Raw genomic sequence first — 23,245 nt, 5'->3', positions numbered from 1 at the left:
TTACCACTGGACAACACCTTGGAGGCCTTCTTGTATTTCCTCCTCTGGAAGAACTTCTCCTATTGCACAGGCAACCAGTCACAACCCTCACCAGACATAGATGGTTCAGAGTCATAGTCATGCCCTCTACAACTAGCGCAGAGGGCATGAGGGTCAACATCCACAGACAAGCGGTAGCAACTGCTGGGTTTTGAGGCAGTACCAGGGCAGACAGGCTGGGTACTGTCCTTCAGCTCAGGCTTAAATCATTCATGGATTTGCATACTTCTTCACAAACACACAAATATTCACAGCAAGATATTATATCAACAAAATAATAAACAAGCAACAATCCCACCAAGAATGATGATGAGGGAAACAGAGCAAAATGACAGACAGGGCAGAGGATACAAACATTTCACATCGCACAGCAGCCACAAGCAAAGTGAATGCTTACCATTTGGGTGGGCGGAACTCCCATCAGTTGAATGGTAATTAAATACCCAACCACCTTGTTTAAAAGTTAAATGGCCATTTCCAGCTGCGGTGATGCTTTCCTTATGAAAGCCGATGGTTTGCATATTGTGTAGGAACAACTTATACTTATGCTTCTGCTTACAAGGGAAGCTTGTCATGTCTCTAACTAATGATACTTAAAATCTATATTTAACAGGATTACTACGTATTTAAAGACCATTATATATAATCTTTAGAGAAACTGCAAAATACAATCATTTTGAATATATTAACTTTAAAATATTAGTTGTGCTCTAGCCTTGACCTTCACATTCTCTTGGTTTGGCAATTATTAGAACAGCCAAATTGTGAAAATAAGTAACTTTGAACTAAGAACAATAATCACAATGCACCTTACCTTGTACTTTCTCTTTGGTGGGCAATATATAATTTCATTGGAATCAATTCTCTGGATGACGAGTGGATCATCTCCAACACCAAAGGACATGAAATTATCATTGCCTTGGTCCATCATTGTCTTTCATATGCCAAACATCACTGGAGATCAAATATATCAATTAACACTTCTACATTACTTATGTCAGTGCAATTAATGTTTAAATCTTCAATATTAGGGCAACGACATCCTACCAATCAGGGATGTTGATTAAAAAAAATTTTATCTTAAAAATTGGATTTTTTACATTTAAATCAGATTTATTTGATTTAAATCAATTTCTAATTATATTTTTTATCTAAATAAAAACATTTTCAGTTTAGTTAATAATATTTAAAGACCTACTTGTGTGGCTAGAGCCATTGGCTGTGACTATCTAGATCAAGTATAAAGGGATAAATTTACAGTTGCTGGGGGCAGTCAAGTTCACTTTTTCAATTATATTTTTTATTCAAATTATATTTTTTTATTTAAATATGATATTGTTATGATACAATAAAGTTTGTTCATACTTACCTGGCAGATATATATATAGCTGTATTTTCTGAAGTCCGACAGAATTTCAAAAACTTCCGGCACACGCTGTGGTCGGCCAGGTGGTTAGTACCCATTCCCGCCGCTGGGAGGCGGGTATCAGGAACCATTCCCATTTTCTATTCATAATTTTTTTATTTCCACTCTGTCCCCTGAGGGGAGGTGGGTGGGTACTTGTTATTATATATATCTGCCAGGTAAGTATGAACAAACTTTATTGTATCATAACAATATCATTTTGTTCATGAAACTTACCTGTCATATATATATATAGCTGAATCCCACCGTTGGAGGTGGGAAGGGACAGAATAGAAGGATTTTGGGAAACAAATGCATGCAGATGATTTACATCTTGGTTCCACCTGTTAGCATAGCTGACTTCGTGATTACTGTCACCCAAGTCTGCTTCTGCTTTACTAGAGTTGCCAGCGAGGTAGAGACCTATAAAGCTGGTGCACTCCAGATGATCTGTCAACGGGGGCGTGACCACAATGTGACTAGACCATATTGACCATACCATGAGGGCTAAGAGTAAAATAAATAAATAAATAAATATATATATATATATATATATATATATATATATATATATATATATATATATATATATATATATATATCACCACCTGACCAACCTAGCCAAAGTTAAGGTGTTTTAACTAAGGCTTAAGAGTTAAGAAGTCGCCATTGGCGGCGACTCAATAACTAAATTAAGAGCTCTTCCTAACCATTTTCTACAGGATAGGATGAGTGGTACTTCTTGCCCCCAAGATTGTGTCTGCAGACACGTATGGCCCTAGCGAGCAGCAGATCTCATATGCCGTCTTCACATCCCGCAGGAAGTGTGAAGCGAACACAGAGTTGCTTCGCTAAAACGTGGTACTCAGTATGTTAATGAGTGCCATGCTCTGTTGAAATGCTTCCGAGGCCGTGCCCTCACCTCGTGAGCATTCACATCAAAAGATATCAAATCTTTGTGCAAACACAATGAAGGAGCCTTTTTGAAAGAACTCCACAACACTAAAGCCAGGGTGTTCTTTGATATGGGCAAGTCTGGTCTTTTTCGGAACACTGCAGATTGTCCGAAGGACTTCGACTTCTTTAGTTTTATGTAGCTAAAACTTGAGACCCGACAGGGCACAGGACTCTCTCTGGCTCTTGCCCAATAACTTTTGCCATCCCTTGATTCCAAGCTCCTGGCCCAAGGACTTGACGGGTTTCCATTCTTAGGCCACAACGGAAGGTTTAGCGAACACACCGCATTGTGTTCCCTAAAGCCAAAACTTCTGACGATGGCTTAAAACCTCACTAACCCTCTTTGTCGATCTAATTGGTTAGAAAATAGGCCTTTTTGTCACGTGCAATAAGTTAACCAAAAGGAGAGGTTCGAAAGCTTTGACATCAAGAACTTCAGACTACGTCTAAGTTCCATATAGAAAGCTTCGATCTGGACATGCACAGTCAGTCCGTCTGTACTAAAGTCAGGTGACCGACCAGTAGACCAGTCAGACGAATCAAGGACAGCAAGGCTGTACCCTGAAGACCATAAGGCACTATTCTTCGCTGAAGGATGAGTGTCTGGACTGCCTGGGCGATTCAAGCTAAGCAAACCTTGGGGGGGTATCAACGCAACCCCACGTCGTTAGCAAATCAACTCCTGACTCGAGCTTCTGGTGCCAGGAGAAAGGAGCGAGGAGCAAAAAGGCGATTCAGTCCCGAAGGACGAATGCCTGACAGTCCAACCTGGTCTCATGTAAAAAACGATCATCGGGGGTGTATAAACGCAACCGACTTCGTCAACAAGAAACTCAGGGCTACTATATGTCGCCTGATCTCGCACGAGTGGTCTGACTCCGAGAAAACAGGTGAGACAAAAAGTAGAATGGTGAGCGAGTTTCGAGATTCCACAGAACTCAAAGATCGTGAATGGGCTTTGTTGTTTGACAGAAGCAAATCTCTGAGCCCAAAGGCCATCAATAACATATTTGCTTATTCTTTAATAGTTGTGACTGCCAGCTTATCCCATTCCACAAACGGAAAGGAAGACGGTAATCTTATGCTGTCAACATCTCGATAGTCTGAACGTGGTCAGACTCAGAGCGGAGAGGTTATAGGTACCTTTCGTGTTAGAGTAGACCGACTCTCTCGGAAAAGGTCCTTGGAAAGTGAACTAGGAAGGACGTGACCTCTGTGAATCTAGGATCTTGAAGGCCAACATGGGGCGATCAGCGTCATTGTCGCTCCCTGTGACGTCATAAATCATCTTATTACAATTTCTAAGCGTTTGAAAAAGGGGAAAAGAGACTAAACATCCATCCCCGTTTAATATCATAGGATGGCGTTTAATGGTACCGCTCTCTAGGATCGAGAATAAGGGAGCAGAGAAGAAGAAGCCTCTTCGTCCTCAACATAGCATAGAGATGAATGAAAGGACATCCCTAAAGTCTCCACAACTCTCAACATACTTCTAAAGAAAGAATCCACTCGGAAGTCAGTAGTTGCTGCCGTCGATCGAGACGATTCGTACAGACTTTTGCAATCCTGTAACGAACCTCTAGAGGATTGTTACATTCTACGTCTGTTGTTATAATAGGCTCTTTCTCGTAAACCCGAACAGGGACCGAAAGAAGATACTTCCTAAGATATGAGAGAGCTGTGGAAGATCAGAGTTGATATGGACCACTGGTTCCAAAAACTCGTTTCGAGGACTGGAGGGACGACCGAATTGCTCCCACTTCTCTCAGATTATGATCCAGGACATCTGAAACCCTCTCCAGATGTCCGGCACCTTCTTTCTATCACCTCAGGTGATACTTGACGCACTGAGAGATGTTCAGAATCATTCCTAGATCTCGAATAAAATTTCAGTTTCCCGGAAGGAAAAACAAGTAGAGGTCAGAATTGCAGTCTATTCAGAGAAACAAACTTCTTTAGGAAGGAAATGGTCCCCAGCAAGCTCATCCATTCCCTCACACAGTATGTTTGCTTCCCTAATAAGGCTGCGCTTTACCTAAGCAGGAGAGCATATAATAGTGCAATGTTGCTGTAGACTCGTAGTCCTATACCGTGCGGTAACGAGCACCGAAAGGAGAAAGAGATATCTCTGTTGAACATAGTAAGGCAAAACGAATGCAATGTTTATTCATTCATGTAAGAAATCCCCTCAATCTTAGGCTAAAGTCCGTGATTGTAGAACAGAGATACAGTTAGTCAGTCAATCCCGCAGGAGAGACGTAACCGCCAGCACAGAGATACGGTTAGTCAGTCAATCCCGCAGGAGAGAGAGACGTAACCTACCGCGCATGACAGCGCACGAGCTGGTACTGGCTGGCTCAGTTGGACTGGAGGACAGTCACAGCAGCAGCTTACGAACGTCGTCTCTTAACTTTATGCCTGGGTTGCCAGCTACCCTATTCTACGAAGAAATTTAGGGTCCGTTAATTTTTTGAGCAGAAAGAGACTCTCAGTTGGTATATTTAAGCGAAACAGAAAACACTAAACATATAGATGCGTTTGTGTCGTCATATAACACTACCATACAACGGTAAAAGATAAATCGGAAACTCCTGGAAGGCTGCAGGGAGTAACGATTAATGTCCTAAATAATAGACAATAGACCTCTCGGTTGCCATCCGAAAGAGGTACTACAGCAGCATATATGACTTGAACCAACCAACCCAGTTAGTAAAATAACGCAAGGCAAAAATATGATATTATGTATATTACAATAAAGTTTGTTCATACTTACCTGGCAGACATATATATAGCTGAATTCGGAAATACAGCTACATACATATCTGACAGGCAAGTTTCATGAACAAAACTTAGAAAATCGAAGCAGACAGCTCAAGCTTCTTATGTTATTGGACATAAGCGTTCATTGACGTAGTCTACAAGTCTATTTCTTGTACAAGTCTGCGAATGATGAATGAGAGCTCTTCCGAATCTTGTCAATAAGAGCTTATTCGCTTACGCAATATGAAGTTAATGAGATGTTTGTCAATGAGAACTAACCCATTTACGGGACAAAGAGATATTTTGTCAATGAGGGGATACCCACTTACTTGACAAAACGATAGTATATTGTCAATGGGGGAAAGTCACTGAATTGACAAAACGTAATCCAGGAAGTCGAGCTTTTTATTTTATTTTTCCGATTCCCTCTCAAACGAGGAAGGGGCAAGAATCCTGTTAAGAGACTGGGCTTACGGCAGGTAGAACGACGATGTTCAATTCGGCAGCGTAGTCCCGACTAGAAACTAACAAAATCTATCATCTGAAAAACCCTTTCAGATGGGCTAAAAAGCTTGCAAAATTATCCTGGGAAGAGGAAGAAACTCTCCAACCCGCTTCCTCTCCCGTATCACAACTAATGCGTGCTAAAGCTTAAAATTTATTGGCAGTATGGCAAAGGAAGTCCTGTCTTGCGCTTTCCTGAAGAGCGTCCTTTTGATGAGTGCCTTTGCAAGAATCCTACTGAACGTTGCCGAGAGTCCTGACGTGCAGGACGTCGAGCCTTTACATAACCCGTAACTGCCTTATCGCAAAGTCTTGACTGCGGTAGAGCAAACGAGATCTTCCCTTGAGCTTTCCTTAACTCCATCCACCTTTGCAAAAAGCAATATAATATTGACAGAGACCTCTTGAATTCACAAAACCCGAGGTCTTGCTGGGTTTCGAAGACGAAGTTGTCTGTTCACTTTAAGCTTCCTCCGAAGCACTGCTTACTTCACATTCTTTGCATGTGAGGTATAAGGTATCACCGAAGGTAGAGGTAAAAAATTCTTGAGGCCCAAATCGTAAACAAGAGCTTGAAGAGTTCAACAGAAACGTTCAGCCAGGAGACACACCTGGCGTGCGCTGGCGCGCGCTCGGCGTCCACTGGCGAGGACGCTCGGCGTCCACTGGCATGCGCTTGGCGTGCACCCGCGCGCACCTGGCGTCCATCCGAGCGTCCCGTTCAAGCCGAGCGTCAAAAGAAGCGTGCAGAAAAGCGTCACGCTCCTGACAGGCGTCAAAACAAGCGAGAGAAACTGCCTTCAGGGAAGAGCGAGATACATCTCGGAGAGAAACTTTTGTTTACTGATTAATTGCGTACATACGAATCATACGTCTTCCTTACAGAATTAGACATGTTTACTGATTAATTGCGTACATACGAATCATACGTCTTCCTTACGGAATTAGACAAAGTCTCACACTCCTTACATGACAAATCTCAACAAAGAAGCAAGACCCATACCCCTCGTGCATACCAAGTGCGGATCTACCGAAGCTTTCGGTAGCCACACCCTATCTTTGCAGACAACACCCTCTGAAACTAGCCTAACTAGATTCAGATATCTTATGCAAAAATGAATCAAATTCAAATCAATTTAAGATAGCGTATGCCTAGCCACAAATCCAAGTAAATAAATTAAAAGACAATTAGGATACTTAGCGGCAATGAAGTTTCCAAAATCCTAAGACGGAGGTACTGAAAACAGGTGTTTCCAGCACCGGCGACAGAAAAATTATGAATAGAAAATGGGAATGGTTCCTGATACCCGCCTCCCAGCGGCGGGAATGGGTACTAACCACCTGGCCGACCACAGCGTGTGCCGGAAGTTTTTGAAATTCTGTCGGACTTCAGTAAATACAGCTATATATATATCTGACAGGTAAGTTTCATGAACAAACAGATTTTTTTTATCAGATTTGTTAATTTCTTTATATTATTTATGTGTGAAAATTCTGAAGACACCATTGGAAAGAACAGGCAAAACTCTATTAGGATAGCTATTCAAATAAAATTTACGACAAATTGTTAATGTTAATAATTATCATAAATAATGATCAGGTTATTTTTACCAACATATTTCCATGTATCTCTGAGTTTTTTAGGTACGAAAATTCTGAAGGCAACCATTGGAAAGAGCAGACAAACCTCTACTAGGCTGGCTAAATTGTTGAAACCACGAATGAGATCAACAACTTTCGAAAAGGAAGACAGAAACTCACGCGTGTCCCCCTCCTGCTCTGGCACCGGCGACCAAAGACGAGAAGGATGTGTAGGCTCTTGTAACGTGCCTTCTTCACCAAAATTCACAGAAGGGTTAGTAGCCAAACAGTCTGTAACCCCTACTAACCTATCTGGGCTGGGTCCAAGCGTCAGCCTCCGAGACGGACCCACTGTAACACTAGGCACATCACTTACCTCAACAGGTGACTCCTGACGTTCATGAACAGACACGGTCGTGGCGGCTGTACGTACATGAGATGGGGGGAAACTCGAGCACTCGAGATTGACGAAGAATCCCTTATAGTGGAAGTCTTGGAACCAGTTAGAGAGGCAGGCAAACACTCCAGCTGCACCACCTCCGTGCTCACTACCTTCGACCTCTTGACAGGCGCCTTCAGATCTTAACGGTGACAAATAGGCCTTGGAGAAGAAGGGGCACTACCATCACGTGCACGGACAGGGGAGGTTGTAACACGCTCGCAATGTGCAAGGACAGAAGGGGGAGGGGGTTGCACATACGAGATTCGGCGGCGAAGCAACCCCTGCAGAACACAATTCACTAACACAGCTCGAAACCACAGCACTCTCGGGAACTTGTCTGCACTGTTCCTCCCTCAACGGCGAAGGAAGGGCAAAGTCCTTAGCCTTCCAATGCTTAATACGCCAACAAGGCGTAGAGGGGGAAGAGGGAGAGAGGAAGACAGCACTAGCTTCTTATGCGCACTCTTCTCAGAAGGCGGGGACGAAGCAACGCGTTTCCTACCAGTCCTCCTAACTGATAAGGCAGCCAACTTCACATGCAATATAGAGTCCAGCCTCTGAAGCACTGCCTGGCATATGAACTTGGACTGATGTGCCAGAGAAGGCTCCGAAGACAAGGAAGGGAGATATTTCAAACTGGGCGGCAGTGATGACGTCGCAGATAAGTGGGGCGGATCGGAGAAGGCAACTGGGAGATACGTCATCGATGAGAGTGACGTCACGGCTTCCCCCTCTGTGCGAGGGGGAAAGAGACGCCACTGGCAGAGGAATAAACGAAGATGGACCCTGTGACGTCATCAACGGGGTTGACGCCGCAGCGTCACTCCGATACAAAGGGACAGAGACACACCGGCGGAGCAATACAAGATGGCCGACTGCTCCCACCTGCGGAGATGAGGCCGGGAGGAGGGGGTATGGCCTGGCTGGACCGGGAAGGGGGGGTGCGAGCCTCCACAAAATGCGCTAGTATCCTCCCCAAGGACGGGGTACCCCCTAGCCCAAGCGGCTTCCAAATCACCGCCATTTTGGACGCCTCCAACTCTGGAAGAGAACTGAGAATCAACCTGGACCAGATTCCAGATTTTCGCAACAAACTCAGAGATGAAGCTGAAGCAGGCATTGGTCCAGCGCTCAGTATGAGCGACAGCATAGGCTAGGCTATGAAGCTCGCTAACTCGCTTGGAGGAAGCAAGGACGAGAAGAAAAACTGTTTTCAGGGTGAGATCCCTATCAGACGCCAGGGACAATGGTTCATAAGGAGCTCTCTTCAAAGACCTGAGGAAAGCAACGATGTCCCAGGGATGAGCCTTTGCCAATACTGGAGTGCAACCCTGTTTAAAGCTTCATATGAGAATAGAGTTCCTCTGAGGAGGAGAGATCAATTCCCTTCAGTCTGAGGACTTGGCTCAAGGCCAAGCGATAACCTTTCACTGTCGAGAACAAAAGGAGTCTCTCTCCGGAGAGTGGTAAGAAGTCAGCAATCAAGGGGATAGAGGCTTTGAGAGAACAGCTTCTCTGATGACACCAACCACAGAAAATGGCCCACTTGGTCTGGTAGTCAGGCGTTGAGGACTTCCTGAGGTATCCTGACGTTGATGTCACAGCCTCTCACGAAAAGCCTTTCGGTGTGAGGAGCTGCTGGATAACCTCCCCGCATGAAGATGTAAGAAGCTTACCGCATTGTGGAAGATCCTCGTATGTGGTTGGCATAGGTCGGGGAGTGGTGGAAGCACTCTCGGAGTCTCTACCAGCAGTAGTAGAAGGTCCGGGTACCATTCTACGTGGGGCCATTTCGGCGCTACTAGCATCATGGAGAGAGGTGTGGATCGCCCTCGATTCAACACCTGCCTGATCAGGCAAAATGGTCGAAAAGCATAGACATCGAGGCCGTCCCAGGGGTGCTGGAATGCGTCCTTGAATGCCACCGCCGGATCTGGAACTGGAGAGCAGTATATCGGCAGCTCCCAATTTAGAGAGATAGCGAAAAGGTCTATCATTGGGGAACCCCACAAAGTCAACACTTTGTTCGCTATCCAAGGAGCCAAAGACCATTTGGAGCCAATGATCTGTGTCCTCCTGCTTAGACTGTCCGCCCATGATGTTGTTTGCCTGGAATGAACCGATCTGTCAACTCTACCGAGTTGAGAGCTGCCCATTTGTGAATTTGCACTGCTAGTTGGCATAGCTGCAGAGACACAGTACCGCCTTGACGGTTCACGTAAGCCACTACGGCAGTGCTGTCACTCATCGGCGCCACCGAGTGACCTGTCAGAAGAGAGCTGAAGTGCTGGAGTGCCAGGAAGGCAGCTCGAAGTTCCATCACATTCATATGACCCCGACGTTCCTGGTCGGACCATAGGCTCAAAGCCAGGTGTTGCAGTAGGTACACGCCCCATCCTTCCTTGGATGCGTCGTGAACTTGAGCAGATCGGGTGGACAAGATTAGAGAGGGGAGCCCCTCAACAGGTTCGGGTTGTCCAACCATCACTCGAGATCAGAGCATATGTTCTCCTCCACTGGGACTAGATCGTGATCGTGAGGAGAATCCAGATTCTGCAACCAACGATTCCTCAGACCCCACTGAAAAGATCGAAGGTGCATCCAACCTTTTGGAACAAGGCGTTCGAGCGAGGCCAGATGTCCCAGCAACTGTTGCCACTGATGTGCTGGCAGCTGGGACTGTTGAAGGAAGGGCAAAGCGACACTTTAGAAGAGTTCTAGTCTTTCCGGTGTCGGAAAGGCTTTCCCTGCAACGGTGTCAAGGAACATACCGAGATACACCAGTCGTTGAGAGGGCTCTAGAGAGGGCTTCTTGTGGTTCACCATGATCCTCGGATCGTGACAAAATGCCAGAATCCTGTCTCGATCAAGCTTTGATGAGACGGCGTCCCTGCATTTCAGCACCAGGTTGGCCCAAAGGTTGGCAAGCTGGTGGACTAAGAACTTCATAGCCTTATCTCCCGATAAATCAAGGTCATGGAGCTGATAGGCCATGTCCGCTTGCTTGTCAGGCTGCTGTGGAGTCTCAGAGGTGTCAAGAAGGCCCACCGTGACGCCCCAAAAGTCCAACCATGAACCTGCTTGCAACACTGCCATCAAGGTTTGTTCGAGCTGCAACATCTCCTGGGATGAGACCGATGATCTCACGGAAGGTGGTTTCGGCTGCTGCATCTTCCGGAACAGCAGGAGAAGCTGGTTCCAGAAGGTAGCCAGCTGAATCGTCGGTTGAATCGTGAAAATCATCCTCCCTCTGCATTGACGCACCCGGGCATGAATGAGAGGGGTCCAGTCTTGAAGAAGGCCAAGTCTCTAGTTGTTCATGAGGGGCAGCAGAAGGTCTGGGAGCTGAGGCCCCCAGAGCCACAGGAGCCCTTGGAGGCTCAGAATCACGAGGGCAATTCTTCGCTGCCTTCCAAAGGTTCTTATACCCCTGTCAGACAGCCCCTTGTGAGAAGGGGGAAGGTGGAGTTGGAGGACGCCTGCCTGCTTCTGGCGAAGCTGGAGGAGAGAGGGGAGATGGAGCCCTCTCCAAAAGCACTGTGGGAGCCCTGTCAGAAGGATCTCGGCTGGGTTCGAATTTGATGGGCGAGATATGATACTTCTCTACAATGGAACGAGTCCTCAGAGATCGAGAACCTCGAGAGGTTGGAGGTCTGGACTCGTAAGAAGGAGTCACGGGATGTCTTTGCTTCCAGAGCACCTCTCACCTGGCATTAAGCACTCGAGGAAGCTTAGGGATGGTAAACCCCCTTAACTGTACTCCCAACTTCCCAAAAGGAATAGGACGGGGGATGGAAGGTTATTTGAAGGAGAAGGGACCCGTTCTCAAGGAAGAGTCAGGGAACAACGACCTCTGATTAACGGCGAAAGCCTACATGGCTGCCTTCTGGAAGGCTGGGTTTCAGCTTTACGAGGATTCCAAGGTGGAGATGGGACCTCCGGAGGAGGAGCAGATGATGGAAGTTGCGAAAACGGTAGTCTGACTGAGAAATTTCCGTTTTTTGTGTCAAAACATTGAAAAAGACAGAGGAAAAAGGTTCTACAGATGCATTTGTATCTGCAGGAGCAAGAGCACATGTCGGTGCGGGCGCGCTCACAGATTCTAAACGCACATAAGCCCGTGTAGGCCAATGGCGCGCATATTGGTGTGCAGGAGAATGCCTAGAGATGCGCTCGTTAGAACGCGCTGGAGAGCATTGATGCTCCACAGGTGAAAATGGGTGTCTTGTAGTGTGTGTCGAAGCATAAGAGCGTTCTGAAGAAGAGCGTCTGGGGTGTGATACTGGAGACTGAAAGCGCCTGCAGGATTATTTAGAAAAACGCTCTGGTGACGCACGTTGGCGCGCACAGGCACTGGTGCGTATCGGTGACCGCTTATGCTTTTGCTGAAGCAGCACCTTGGGGAACACCCGTTACAGGTGAGCGCTATCTAGAGGAAGCATGCATAATCACACATGCTGTCGGAGCGCCCTGTACAGGAGTAACAAGGTGCGCAAATGAATGGCGCGCATCAGGAAGGTGATCTCGCTGTATTGCCGCACACACAGGTGTAGAAGGGGGATGCGCATTGGCGCGTTGTCCCCGAGAGGGAGAGACAGTGTCTCTGCAACCTCTCTCCAATGAAGGCTCCTGTGCGCATGCCGAAGCATCATGCACTGCAGGGGAGTGTGCAATTAGCGAAGCCTCCTATGCCCATGCCGTAGCATCGCCCATTGAGGAGGAGGGTAAATCCAACAGAGGCTCCTTTGTGCATGCCATAGCATCGCACAAAGATGAGGAGCTTACGCATGAAGGTCTGGCAGGTCTCGAAAAAGAGTGCGCATCAGCACGTCTCTGAGAGGAGTCTTTACTACTTCTCTGAGAGTCACTGCTGGCTCTCGAAGAAGGCGTGTCAGGAGAAGTCCGAGGACCTCGTCCAGGGACAAGGCAAAGCTCCAGGGCCTGCATCCTCGAAGGCAAATAGACAGGAGGATGGACCTAGTCACCATCGAAAAGAGCCTCCACAGGGGAGGGCTCTGGGGGCTGCGCTGCAGAAGGAAGGGCGTCTTCCTTAACAGCACCGGAGGAGAGTGCCGACAAAAGTCTCTCCTTCAACGGCAGACCAGGAAGTCCCAACGAAGGCCATAAAACACGAAGGGCGTCGTCAACATGCACTGAAAAACAAGGCTCATCCTGAGAAGGGCCAGGCCTTCCCATTTCACTAGGGGAAACGGGCAGGTCTCGCACTTTCAAAGGCTGGCCAGGAGTTGAATCATCGCTCTTATGCGCCTCACTCCTGGAGGAGTGAAGGAGTGAAACGCTTAAGGTCCCAAAGGACGAGTCCCCAACGAGGAAGCAGAAGGCCTGGGTCGTTTGGTCTTCGAGGAAGAACTTGAAGGCAAAGAATCCCTTTCTTCTTACTTCGCCGCCGGCAATACTCAACCCACTGGGCAGGCGGCCAGGTATGACACTCCTCACAGGGAGATTCCGATGTACAGGAATGCCCCCTGTAAGAAGGACAAAGGGACACCAGGGCAGGAAAGCATAACCATTTTGTCAGACATACTCACATCTATCTAGAAAGAGAAAAAGAATGTTATGAATAATTTCAACAAGACAGCAAGAGCGAAAGAGAGGTCTTTCCTCACTGCCGGCTGTAATCAAAGTGACGACTCAGTGAGCTGGTGGGGAGGCAGTGTTTCCCCACCACCGGGCAATTAACTACCTTAGTATATAAAAGAATGTATTAGCCAGTAGTTTCAGCTGAGCTGCAATCTATCCTAAGCAAAGGACTCCAGGTATGTATATGGTGTAGGAACAAACTCTATTGAACTGGCTATTGAAATTAAATGTTTGCTTATTGAATATTTTTCCTATTCTAAATTTTCATATCATGATAGTAGTATGATTTATATCATGGATTTAAAAAATCTTTTGATTTAAATTTCAATTTAAATAATTAAAATCAACCTGATTTAAATCAAAACAACCCTGCTACCAATACATGTATTAAACCTTTTTCCTTAGAACCTAAAAATTCACAAAGATGTTTCAAAGTTTCAACATTTATCTCATAGATAAAAACCTTGATTTGCAAATATCTCTCTCTCTCTCTCTCTTTTTTCTAACCATTCTTGGCTACTTAGAGCATCATCTGAACATTAATTACTATACTTGAAAACTAAGGGACTACCTGGAAAATAAAAATAAAGTGGCTTCACTCGGACCGTAACCCCAACTTCATTCACTGCCCTTTCACTTATTCACTGAAATCACTATGGTTAAAGTCTGTGGAAGAGTAATAAGTCTAAATCTTTGCTAGCTACAGGAGCCCAGATTTGGATGACTATTTATGGATGTTGTTACCAAAATGGCATCAGTTTATAAAGCCAGCTACAAGACTTTTTTTTATTATCTTTATTTGTGATTACAAGGATCATCACACTAAATGACTGCCCTAAGTTACTGCCACAGATATCAATGGTGTTGCTGCTTTAGACTTTTCTACTATTTCTGGCTGTGACCAGTTAATAAATGATCCCATGCAGCAATCTGGTAACTATCTTGACCTTGTCTTCACAGATATTACAAGGACTGTATCTTTTTGAGTAAGTTAGCCAATGGGCTCTTCAGATCATAGTTTGATTAAGGTTACTTTGGGTATGGATGTTAACTTTTCAAGAAAGGAACACTTGAAATCCAAGATCAACTGGGATGTTATTTACCATGATCTTTTTGCGCTCAGGTGGGGCAATATTTACAGGAGTCTGAATATCAAAGTGTTTAAACAATCATCTTAACACTATTATCGTGAGAAGAATTCCTTCTAAAATCCCAAAGTTTCATCTTGAAGATATGCCATGGTTTAATGCTACATGTAAGCTTGCCTACCATGAAAAATGTTATTTTAATAATAAAATCAAGCTTCATTTATGTATTCTTACAAAGTAATTATATAGCTATAGTACTAGTTTCCATTCGTGCGGTAGCCTAATTTAAAAAAATTGCTGTAGCACTTCTATTGTTTTTGTGTAGGTGACTAGCCCCGCCGATGTCCTCTGATATTCTTGGTCCTGTCCAGGTACATAATACACTAAGGTTCTAGCGGGGCAAAGGAATCTTTCCACTTCTTGCAGGCCAAGGATTTCCATCAGACTCTTAATAGTGAAAGAACAGGGCCAGGGCTTTGATGGTAACTTGTTCTCGGCCAGGAAACCGAGAGTAAAAGAGCAGACTGCGTCTCCTTGAGAGAGAATCCTATCCTCTTATCAATGGCCTGAAGTTCACTGACACACTTGGCAATAGCCAAAGCGACAAGGAAGAGAGTCTTTTGGGTTAGATCCCCAACCAACGTGGAAAGAAGGGCTACTTAGCCACTTCAATACCATGTCAAGATTCCAAGAGACAGGTTACTGAGAACCTGGTTTGAAGACAGATATAGACTTCTATGCTTAAAAAGGGCTTCAGCTGGGACTTCTGTAGGTTGCTGAGTATTCCCAGCTCTTGAGCAAGGAGAAGGGTCTTCTGTAGGTCCTTCATGCACTTCTTTACAAGGGATTGGAGAAGCCAGTCATCTAGATAAAGGCAAACGTTTATGCCGAGAAGGTGAAGCCATTTCGTGAAAAAAACTCTTGAAAAAAATTCTGTCCTGGAAGACAAACCTGAGGTACTTCCTGAAGTAGCGATAGATGGGGACATGGAAGTATGTCTCCTGCATATTGAGGGTAATCATCTAATCGCCCTGGTGAATGGATGACAGTACTGACTGATTCGTCTCCATCTTGAACTTCGTCTTCTGGACAAAGGGATTCAGAGAGCTGACATCGAGGACAGGTCTCCAACCCCTCAATGACTTGGGGACTATAAACAGACAGTTGTAAAAATCTTATGCACTGAAATCCTCAACTTCCTTTACAGCTCTCTTCTGAGGGAAGGATAAGACCTCTTTTGAAACAGCCGAATACTTCTCCGAGCCTTTCAAATACCCCCCATCAATACAATGGGCATAGCGACTTAAGGGGGTTTCTCCCTGAAAGGGATGGGGTAGCTCTCCTTCAGGACCTTGACTGTCCACTGTTCCACTCCTCTGAAACTTCACTTCTCCCAAAAATGGAGATGTCTAGCTCGTACTGGTATATAAAGAATATTTCTTCACTTCTTGGAGGAAGGCTGAAAAACATACCTTGGAGCAGGACCTGGCCTGAAATTTCTGTTTACTCCTACGAAAGGGCTGCTGTTGGAGCAGTGAGAATGACTTGGAGACAAACAAGGGCAACTTTAGGTTGTTTAGAGGGCTGCGCAAGAAGGCCCTGTGTAGACTTCTTCTGGAGGTCTGAAGCATTTTCCTTAACAGTGTCCTGAGGAAAAAGATGATGATCTGAAAAAAGGTCAAGGCAGGCGAGACCAGGACTGCTGAAGCAAAAAAGGATGGAAAGCTCACTAGGAAATACCTGAGAAGAGCTGCATACGCTTAGGGGGCAGGCTGTTGGTCTAACTCCTCTTCATCAGAGGAGACTGGAGACAGAAAAATCCTTCACTGACTTGCCTACAGCAGCTTTCTAAAGCTAGTCCATAATATTGGCCAATTGTCATTTGACGGGCAAGGACAGATCATCTACAGCTGGCACAGAAAATCCTGAAGCTGGAAGTTGATGCTGAAGAGGAGACGTTGGGTACTTGAAAGCTGGCATTGGGCTCTTGGCAACCGGTGCTGAGCACTCTAAAGCAGGGCACTCAGGGGGCTGGTGCTGGGCGCTCATTAGACAAAAGACGACTCTGGGATCTCAGGCACTTGGGAGTCAAATACATACTGGCAATCTACACAACATACAAACCCCTGGTCTTTTACATAAGGAAGACTCACTGATTGGTGGGAGGAATCTGAGTGAGCCTCTAGAACCAACTGGAGTTCTACACATCTGGGCTATTCCTCCTGGTCATAAGAGCGAGGAGGAGTGCCCTGCCTCTGACAATTTGATCGGAGTATAGGAGCTGCATGATCAAGAGTCAGACTTCTGGGCCTTTTTGAAATGAGTGAGGAATCATAACTCATCTGAAAAAGGGCTGGGAAGAATATTTAGAGTCGGAGGCATTAATGTAAAGTTCTGGGAAGGGTTTGCATTATTGCCAGCCTCCTTCCTCCCCTTGCTAGGGGAAGGAGCAGGATTGCTTCTATGATTCTGATAAGAAAAACAGAAAGGAAGCTCGATGTGTAAGCTTACTGCTTCAATTGCCTGACCAGCCAGTGTAAGTTCAAGTCCTATCCTCAACCTGAAGGAAGAGGGGTAGAAGGACGAGAAGGGGAAGGTGGAGAGGCCAGTCACTCTCGCATCCTTCTTACCTCTAGAACTACACACCATAAGCGAGATGCAACTTGTCCTCTTGAAGAAGCCAGGTAAGCAAACACATCCTGCAAGCATCCACCACTGGTCCAAGGAAAAGAGGTTCCAAGGACCTGTGGGCAGACTCGAAGGAAGAAAGATATAAATATGGTCGCAATAAGACCTCATCTATCTTCCGGTCCGACGTATTCTTCAGTGATGAAATGTTCCCATCCACTGGACTATCCAACTGCAGAGAAGTCTCTCACAATATCGTAAGATTCGGAGAAAGACGTGTCACTGGACACTTCTGCAATGGCAGTTTGCAGTGGATAAAGGCATCGACATTCAATGAAGGGTGTCAATCCTTCATGGGTACAGCAACACACCAATGGGACAAAGGAATGACTGATTTGGATCAACCAATACAAAGTCCAAAGTGCAGATCATGAAGGACTCGGAGTCGTCAGCAGATCCTGACTGACTGCGCTGTCGTGCATCTGACATAGATGTAGTCACAACATGACACCTGCCTTTTGAAGGGTTATGCTGAGAACAACCATACAAATCATCTGTCTTGTTCGCCAACAATGTAAAGAGAAGAGATGATGATTCTCACAAGTCATGTGCACATTAGACGAGAGTCAACTGCATTCTGAGATCCCTGTGATGGCAAGACACAAGTTTCTCCTCAGTAGTTAAATCTAAATCAAGGAGAAACAATACTATATTACTAGTGAACGACTGAGGTGAATGTGGACCTGCATCTCCACAGTTGAATCGAGAGAAGTAAACTCCCAGGATTCTGATCATAGAAAAGTCTTGTCAATAACACAAACCAGTGAAGACGGCTTTAATCCCTGTTGTTTTACAGAGGACTGAAAAGTTAATCCGCTATTTCATTGCTGCTCGGCAAGTAAGTGGGAGCCTGCAATGAAAGCTGAGTCTTTCAGTCATGAAAACACAAGGATTGTACAACCTGAAGAACCGCTTCTTGTGGATTGGTTCAGGGAGGAAACTTTTATTTACTTTGGGAGCACAGATAGTTGGGCAGGGAACAGGTGAAGTCTTCTGTTATTCATTTTCAATGCAGGGTGAACAAAGAATAATTGAACACCTTACAAATTAGGAAATGTATATTAGAAGACAAACTAAAATTGTCTGAAGAATATCAATCTGCGTCATCGCAGCGGCTGATGGGGCAGGTGCGATGAAGCAGAAGACTAGGCTACAGACTTCTGTTATACTGTGGGGTAAACAGGAAGATGATAACGAGTCTAAGGAATGAGATATAGCTGTCTGAAAATTCTCGCAATGGCAAATGTGGTGCAGGAGAGATGGGTATACATACACATATGCAAAAATTTCAGCCAACCAGGGACCTAAGTCTGTGACTGCCAGGCAAAGATTCGAATTGGTAGTCAATACACAACAGAGGAAAAACAATACCAAAACGAAAAGAATCTCGTAGCGCAAGCAGTACTGAAACAGAGCCATACACCACTTTCTCCACTTGTTGTCATCCTGAGTTGCCTGTTAGAGCATTCCATGAAGGAACACGTTTGGCTAGAACCATTGAGCGCACAAAAGATACACTCAAGCATCTGCATTTTAACCGAAATGGGAGGGAAGAAAACCCTCTTGTTTGGTGATGATGCAAATGTTGTGGTGTTGTTAGAAAACAATACCACTAGTTATCTCAAAGTCAAAACCGGTAACTCTTGAGAGGCCCGAAAGGCTGTCCTGAGTTCCAAGTTAATTAAGAGAAGGAACTATTCGTCTCGGTCACATACCAGAAGAGTTAACTTACAGGTATGCATCTACTACTCGGACAAAGCAACTGATAACAGAAGCATGTCGCGAGAGAAATATGCTAGTATATTTGTAGGTTCTTGTAAACTGCACTCCAGCCTAATTCTTATTCATTCAAGGGACAAGACTAAGGACTGGAAGCAGACTTCCTTCATTCTCTAATGAAGAGAGTGAAGGTGAAGTTTTCCCAAAGGGAGAATTTATGGTGATGACAGGATACCGAAGACGACTAGTTCAAGCCGAACTGGTTGTTCCCAAAACAGTAGCACTGGAGAGGCGTTCAAACCTCTCGGTGCTATCCATTCTGAACGGATTGACCTATGTTCAGTAAGATCCTAAGATTGAATCAAAAACATAGTCTCTCGGGTTTCCGAGGAGTAGACTCCACAGAATTCCTCTTATTTCCTTGTTCATTCCTAGATAACCAGGAAGTAAAAGGAAAAAAAGAGAGGATTAACTGTTCCTGCCCACTCTTCCCTGAAAGCATTCATTCCTACAACTGTTTCGTTCACGTAAACGCGAGCGAAAGTTGACCGTTGAATACAGTAAAAGCTGGCGAGAACTTACCACGTCTTGCTACGCATCTATCTTCTCTGTGATCGAACCTCATGAAGACGACTACACAGGGGACCTCCTCTTATCTCCTTCAGATGCCTTGTCACAAGGGACAGCGACATCGATCTTGGCACCTGAAGAATAGCCATTCCTGGCTTTCATAGGTGGGTCTGAGCCACCAACGCGGCTCTGTCCCTTCTCTCATCCTGTGCCACTATCGTGATGGATAGAAAACTACCTATCACTGACTGTGGATGTACGACCCCCCTTGGGGGTTGACACACCCGTACACGAGTACTAACCCGACGCAGCCCCCCCTAGTTTCCATTGAGCACTGCCCTTGGAACCAGAGACTGGAGAACGAACCTGGGTTCGAACTCCTGGGGCTCCCGAAACACCATATTTATGGATAGCGTCCAGGTTCCCGCTCCGGAAGGAGCAGGTGAGCCAACGAGACAGCCAATTACTTCCTCTCCATGGAAAGGGTGCAGACCCTTAGAAGTCTTGGAGTGGGACTTCTTAAGGGGCGGAGAATACCTTCCTCTTGTTAGGAAGTGGAAACCTATGAAGAGGGAGGTTAGGAGGCGTCAGATGACAAAGATGACCCCATGAAAACTCGCTGCAACATGGGAAGGGAGGGTGCTATGTCATGACAAGAAGCCGCACCGATCAAGAGCGGAAAGTTTGTTTGTTAGAGCCGAGCACTCCGATCGGCAGATCAAGCTGTCTGGCCGAGCCGAGCCAAGTGAACTGAGCAGATGACCATTACATAATTATGAGTGGTACAGTGTACCTGCGATACGAAATTAATCTGTTCCGAGGCGGCCTTCGTATCATGAGTTTTTCGTATCTTGAACCCGCATTTCACATGTAAATGCCTAATCCGTTCCAAGCCCTACAAAAACAGCCCAGTAGTTAAATTATATTTCCAGGCCTACAACACATGTTCTAGGGTTACGACGCGATCAGACGGAAGAAATATGACTCCAAAAGGCAAAATACTGTACATACTTGAGTAATATTCAACTGCATGTAATGTTCAACCCCATTTTTACTGCATATATTAGGACTTTAGCATATGTCCCTTAGCAATAAGCCTAGCCTATGTTAGCGGTTGCTACTGTAGCCTAGTCTATGATTCTGACATCTAAACCTAAGAAGCTAAAAGCTTAGAATATGCCAATAAAATGTATAAATAATCAGTATGTACTCATTTCAAATAATTATTAATTAACCATTAACTATAATACACAAACAAACAAACAAACAAAAAACCTTCCAATCGTTTGTTTACATTCAGCTCTTACGAGTACTGAATGAACGCCAAGCAATCACTTTTCCTAGGACACAGTAAGCTATAAATTTTCATTAGTATCTCTCAACTAATGAAACTACCAAACACTATAATAACCATTCATTTCTATTCTTTATTCTATCTTTACCTAATGGAGATACCGAGTTACTGACAGCTATAATGAAACATATACGTAACGTAATATTAAAACAAGAAGAATTCTAAAAAATACGTATTTGTTGGCTTCGATGATAGCAGTCTGATTTATTTTATATTTTATGATATCTAATTCACAATTTTTTTTATTAAATGTATTGCATGTACTCATTTCAAATAATTATTAAGTAACCATTAACTATAATAAACAAACAAACAAACAAAAAAGCTTCCAAACTTCTGTTTACATCCAGCACTTACGAGTATCGAACGATCGCCAACCAATCACTTTTCCTAGTACACAGTAAGCCATAAATTTTCATTATCTCTTCAACTACTGAAACTACCAAACAGTATAATAACCATTCATTTCTATTCTTTATTCTATCTTTACCAAATGTTTTTTCTATTAAATGTATTGCATGAATAAGTTTTTCAATTTACAGCATCCTTTTACCAATAGAATGCATAAAGCACAAGGGGTAGATGCTGACCAATAGGAGAGCACGATCTTATGGGGTGACTAGCATCAGGAACCAATGGGAGAGCGGGAGGATGGTGGTGAGTTTACTCAGTTGGCGGCGCACGAGTTTTAAAATATTTCTCGGTGGTCCGGGCGAATCTCTGGACTTTACAGCAACAACCTTTCGTAACTTGAGCAATTTTCACATGTAGAGCCGTAAAATTTTTCGTATTTGCTTTCGTATCTCGAGTTTTTCGTAAGTTGAGCCTTTCATATGTCGAGGTACCACTGTAATTGTCAAATGAACAGCTATCACTTCTTCCCAATTAACTATTCTCTTTTGAGGCTGAAGCTCCGAGAAGAAGAATAAGAGGGATTCAGTGTCTGCTGTTCTACGTGTTTGGACGGTAAGATCCAATACACGAGGACAATACTTGACCATTCACCCAGGTGTTGCATGCAATTCCAAGCTCCACCCCATAACTTCAAACGCCAGAACTGATGGAGCAAACTCATCTGTACTGGTAAAGGCTCGTCTCGCCATCCAAGCACTCATATAGTGAGTCTCGCGAGCGTTAGAATTCAAAAGAATTCCCACGCTTAGCGAAAATAAACCCGACTCTTGTAAGAAAATAATCGGGTGAGCCTTGTCTCACCCTGGTACTAGGCAATATGATGAAGCCAAGCACTTGGCAAGCGCCAACAAAACCAAAGGATCTAGGCACTCAGTGAGACTCCCGATTATTGTAATACTTATCAAGAATGCCTGTTGCTCGAGTGTCTGGAAATCAGAGAAAACCAAATTACTCTGCAAACGCTAGAAATTCCAAGGAATTTAATGTCTTAGTGAGACTCCCGATATTTGTAATAACAGTTACCGGGGATGTCTGTCTCACGCGAGTGTTTGGAAATTACAGAAAACCATAACACTCTGAGAATGCCAGAAATTCCAAGGAATTTGAGCATCCAGTGCGATTCCCGGGTATTGTAGTAACAATTATCAGGAATTCTCATCTCGCCCGTGTTTGCAGATCGTAGAAGACCAAAACACTCAGAGTGCTAGAAATTCCAAAGAAATTTAAGTGTTTCGGCGAGACCCCCAAATTTCGTCAAACAATTGTCGGATGGGGCCCCTCCTCGATTTTCGTAGAAATCGAGAAAAAACGAGCATAAAAACCAGTCCTAAATGAGAGCAGTTAAGACTGGATTTGACATAAGATCCTTCCTCATCGATGTGGACGTACGTCCGGTGAGACCCTAAGATCCCTCCAGGAATGTAGTCCCCCGATGCTGAATCCTACGGAGACCACTCTGCAGGATCTCCTCCCTATCACCTCGCCCCTCCGGCGTAGCCATAGGAAGTAGAGGGAATAGGTGAGGAAGACTGGATGCTCTCGCTTGCCTTGCTAGCGGAACTAGCAGGAGAAGCGAGTCATGGGCAGCCATCAACCTGTGGTGATGACCACCACGCAAGACTAAGGAAAGTGTTATCGTCTGGAGAAAACCAAAACACGCCCAAGGAAGGGTTACGAAACTCTCGCAAGGCAGGTGAAATGTTCGCTGCCACCAAAACCGGTCTGACTATCGTCTGGGTGGGGCTTAGCGTGCACCTGACTGGAGAGAGCGGTAACATCCTCCAACACGTCCAATTCCTCGTTGAGGCTAAAACCTCTCAAGAGGACCGAATGGGGGACCCCCCACCAGTCCCGCAGGACCATCACATCAACCCTGGGAACCGAGCAATCACTCCAAAAGCAATCACCGGGCAAGGTGCAAGTCAATTGAGCGACTCGTTCCTCTCTTCCACTCCATGCCCAAGTCATAGTGAGTGGACTCAGCATCACCGACTCTAGATGCATACGAATCCAAAGATTTATGTGCACTTGGAGAACTCATGAACGAGCGCCTGACACGGCACTAGTCTTAGTGGGCAGAACCTCTAGGGACTAGCAGCAGAGATGCGAAACCAAAGTTTTGC

General features: G+C 45.1%; 1 protein-coding gene across 3 annotated transcripts in view; it reads right to left on the bottom strand.

The window, feature by feature from the left end:
* The window catches only part of LOC135217145 (serine/threonine-protein kinase STK11-like), an 85,242-nt gene that overhangs the window by 38,963 nt on the left and 23,034 nt on the right, over positions 1-23,245 (bottom strand). For all 3 annotated transcript variants that reach the window (XM_064252853.1, XM_064252856.1, XM_064252855.1), the window contains exon 2: positions 854-993. In XM_064252853.1, the coding sequence (XP_064108923.1) occupies positions 854-970 (117 nt within the window). In that variant the 5' untranslated portion in view covers positions 971-993. The remainder of the gene's footprint in view (positions 1-853; positions 994-23,245) is intronic.

The sequence above is a fragment of the Macrobrachium nipponense genome, chromosome 7 (assembly GCF_015104395.2).
Source record: "Macrobrachium nipponense isolate FS-2020 chromosome 7, ASM1510439v2, whole genome shotgun sequence".
NCBI lineage: Eukaryota > Metazoa > Arthropoda > Malacostraca > Decapoda > Palaemonidae > Macrobrachium > Macrobrachium nipponense.
Note: the sequence above shows the minus strand (reverse complement) of the source record. Positions and strands in the feature narration are given on the sequence as shown.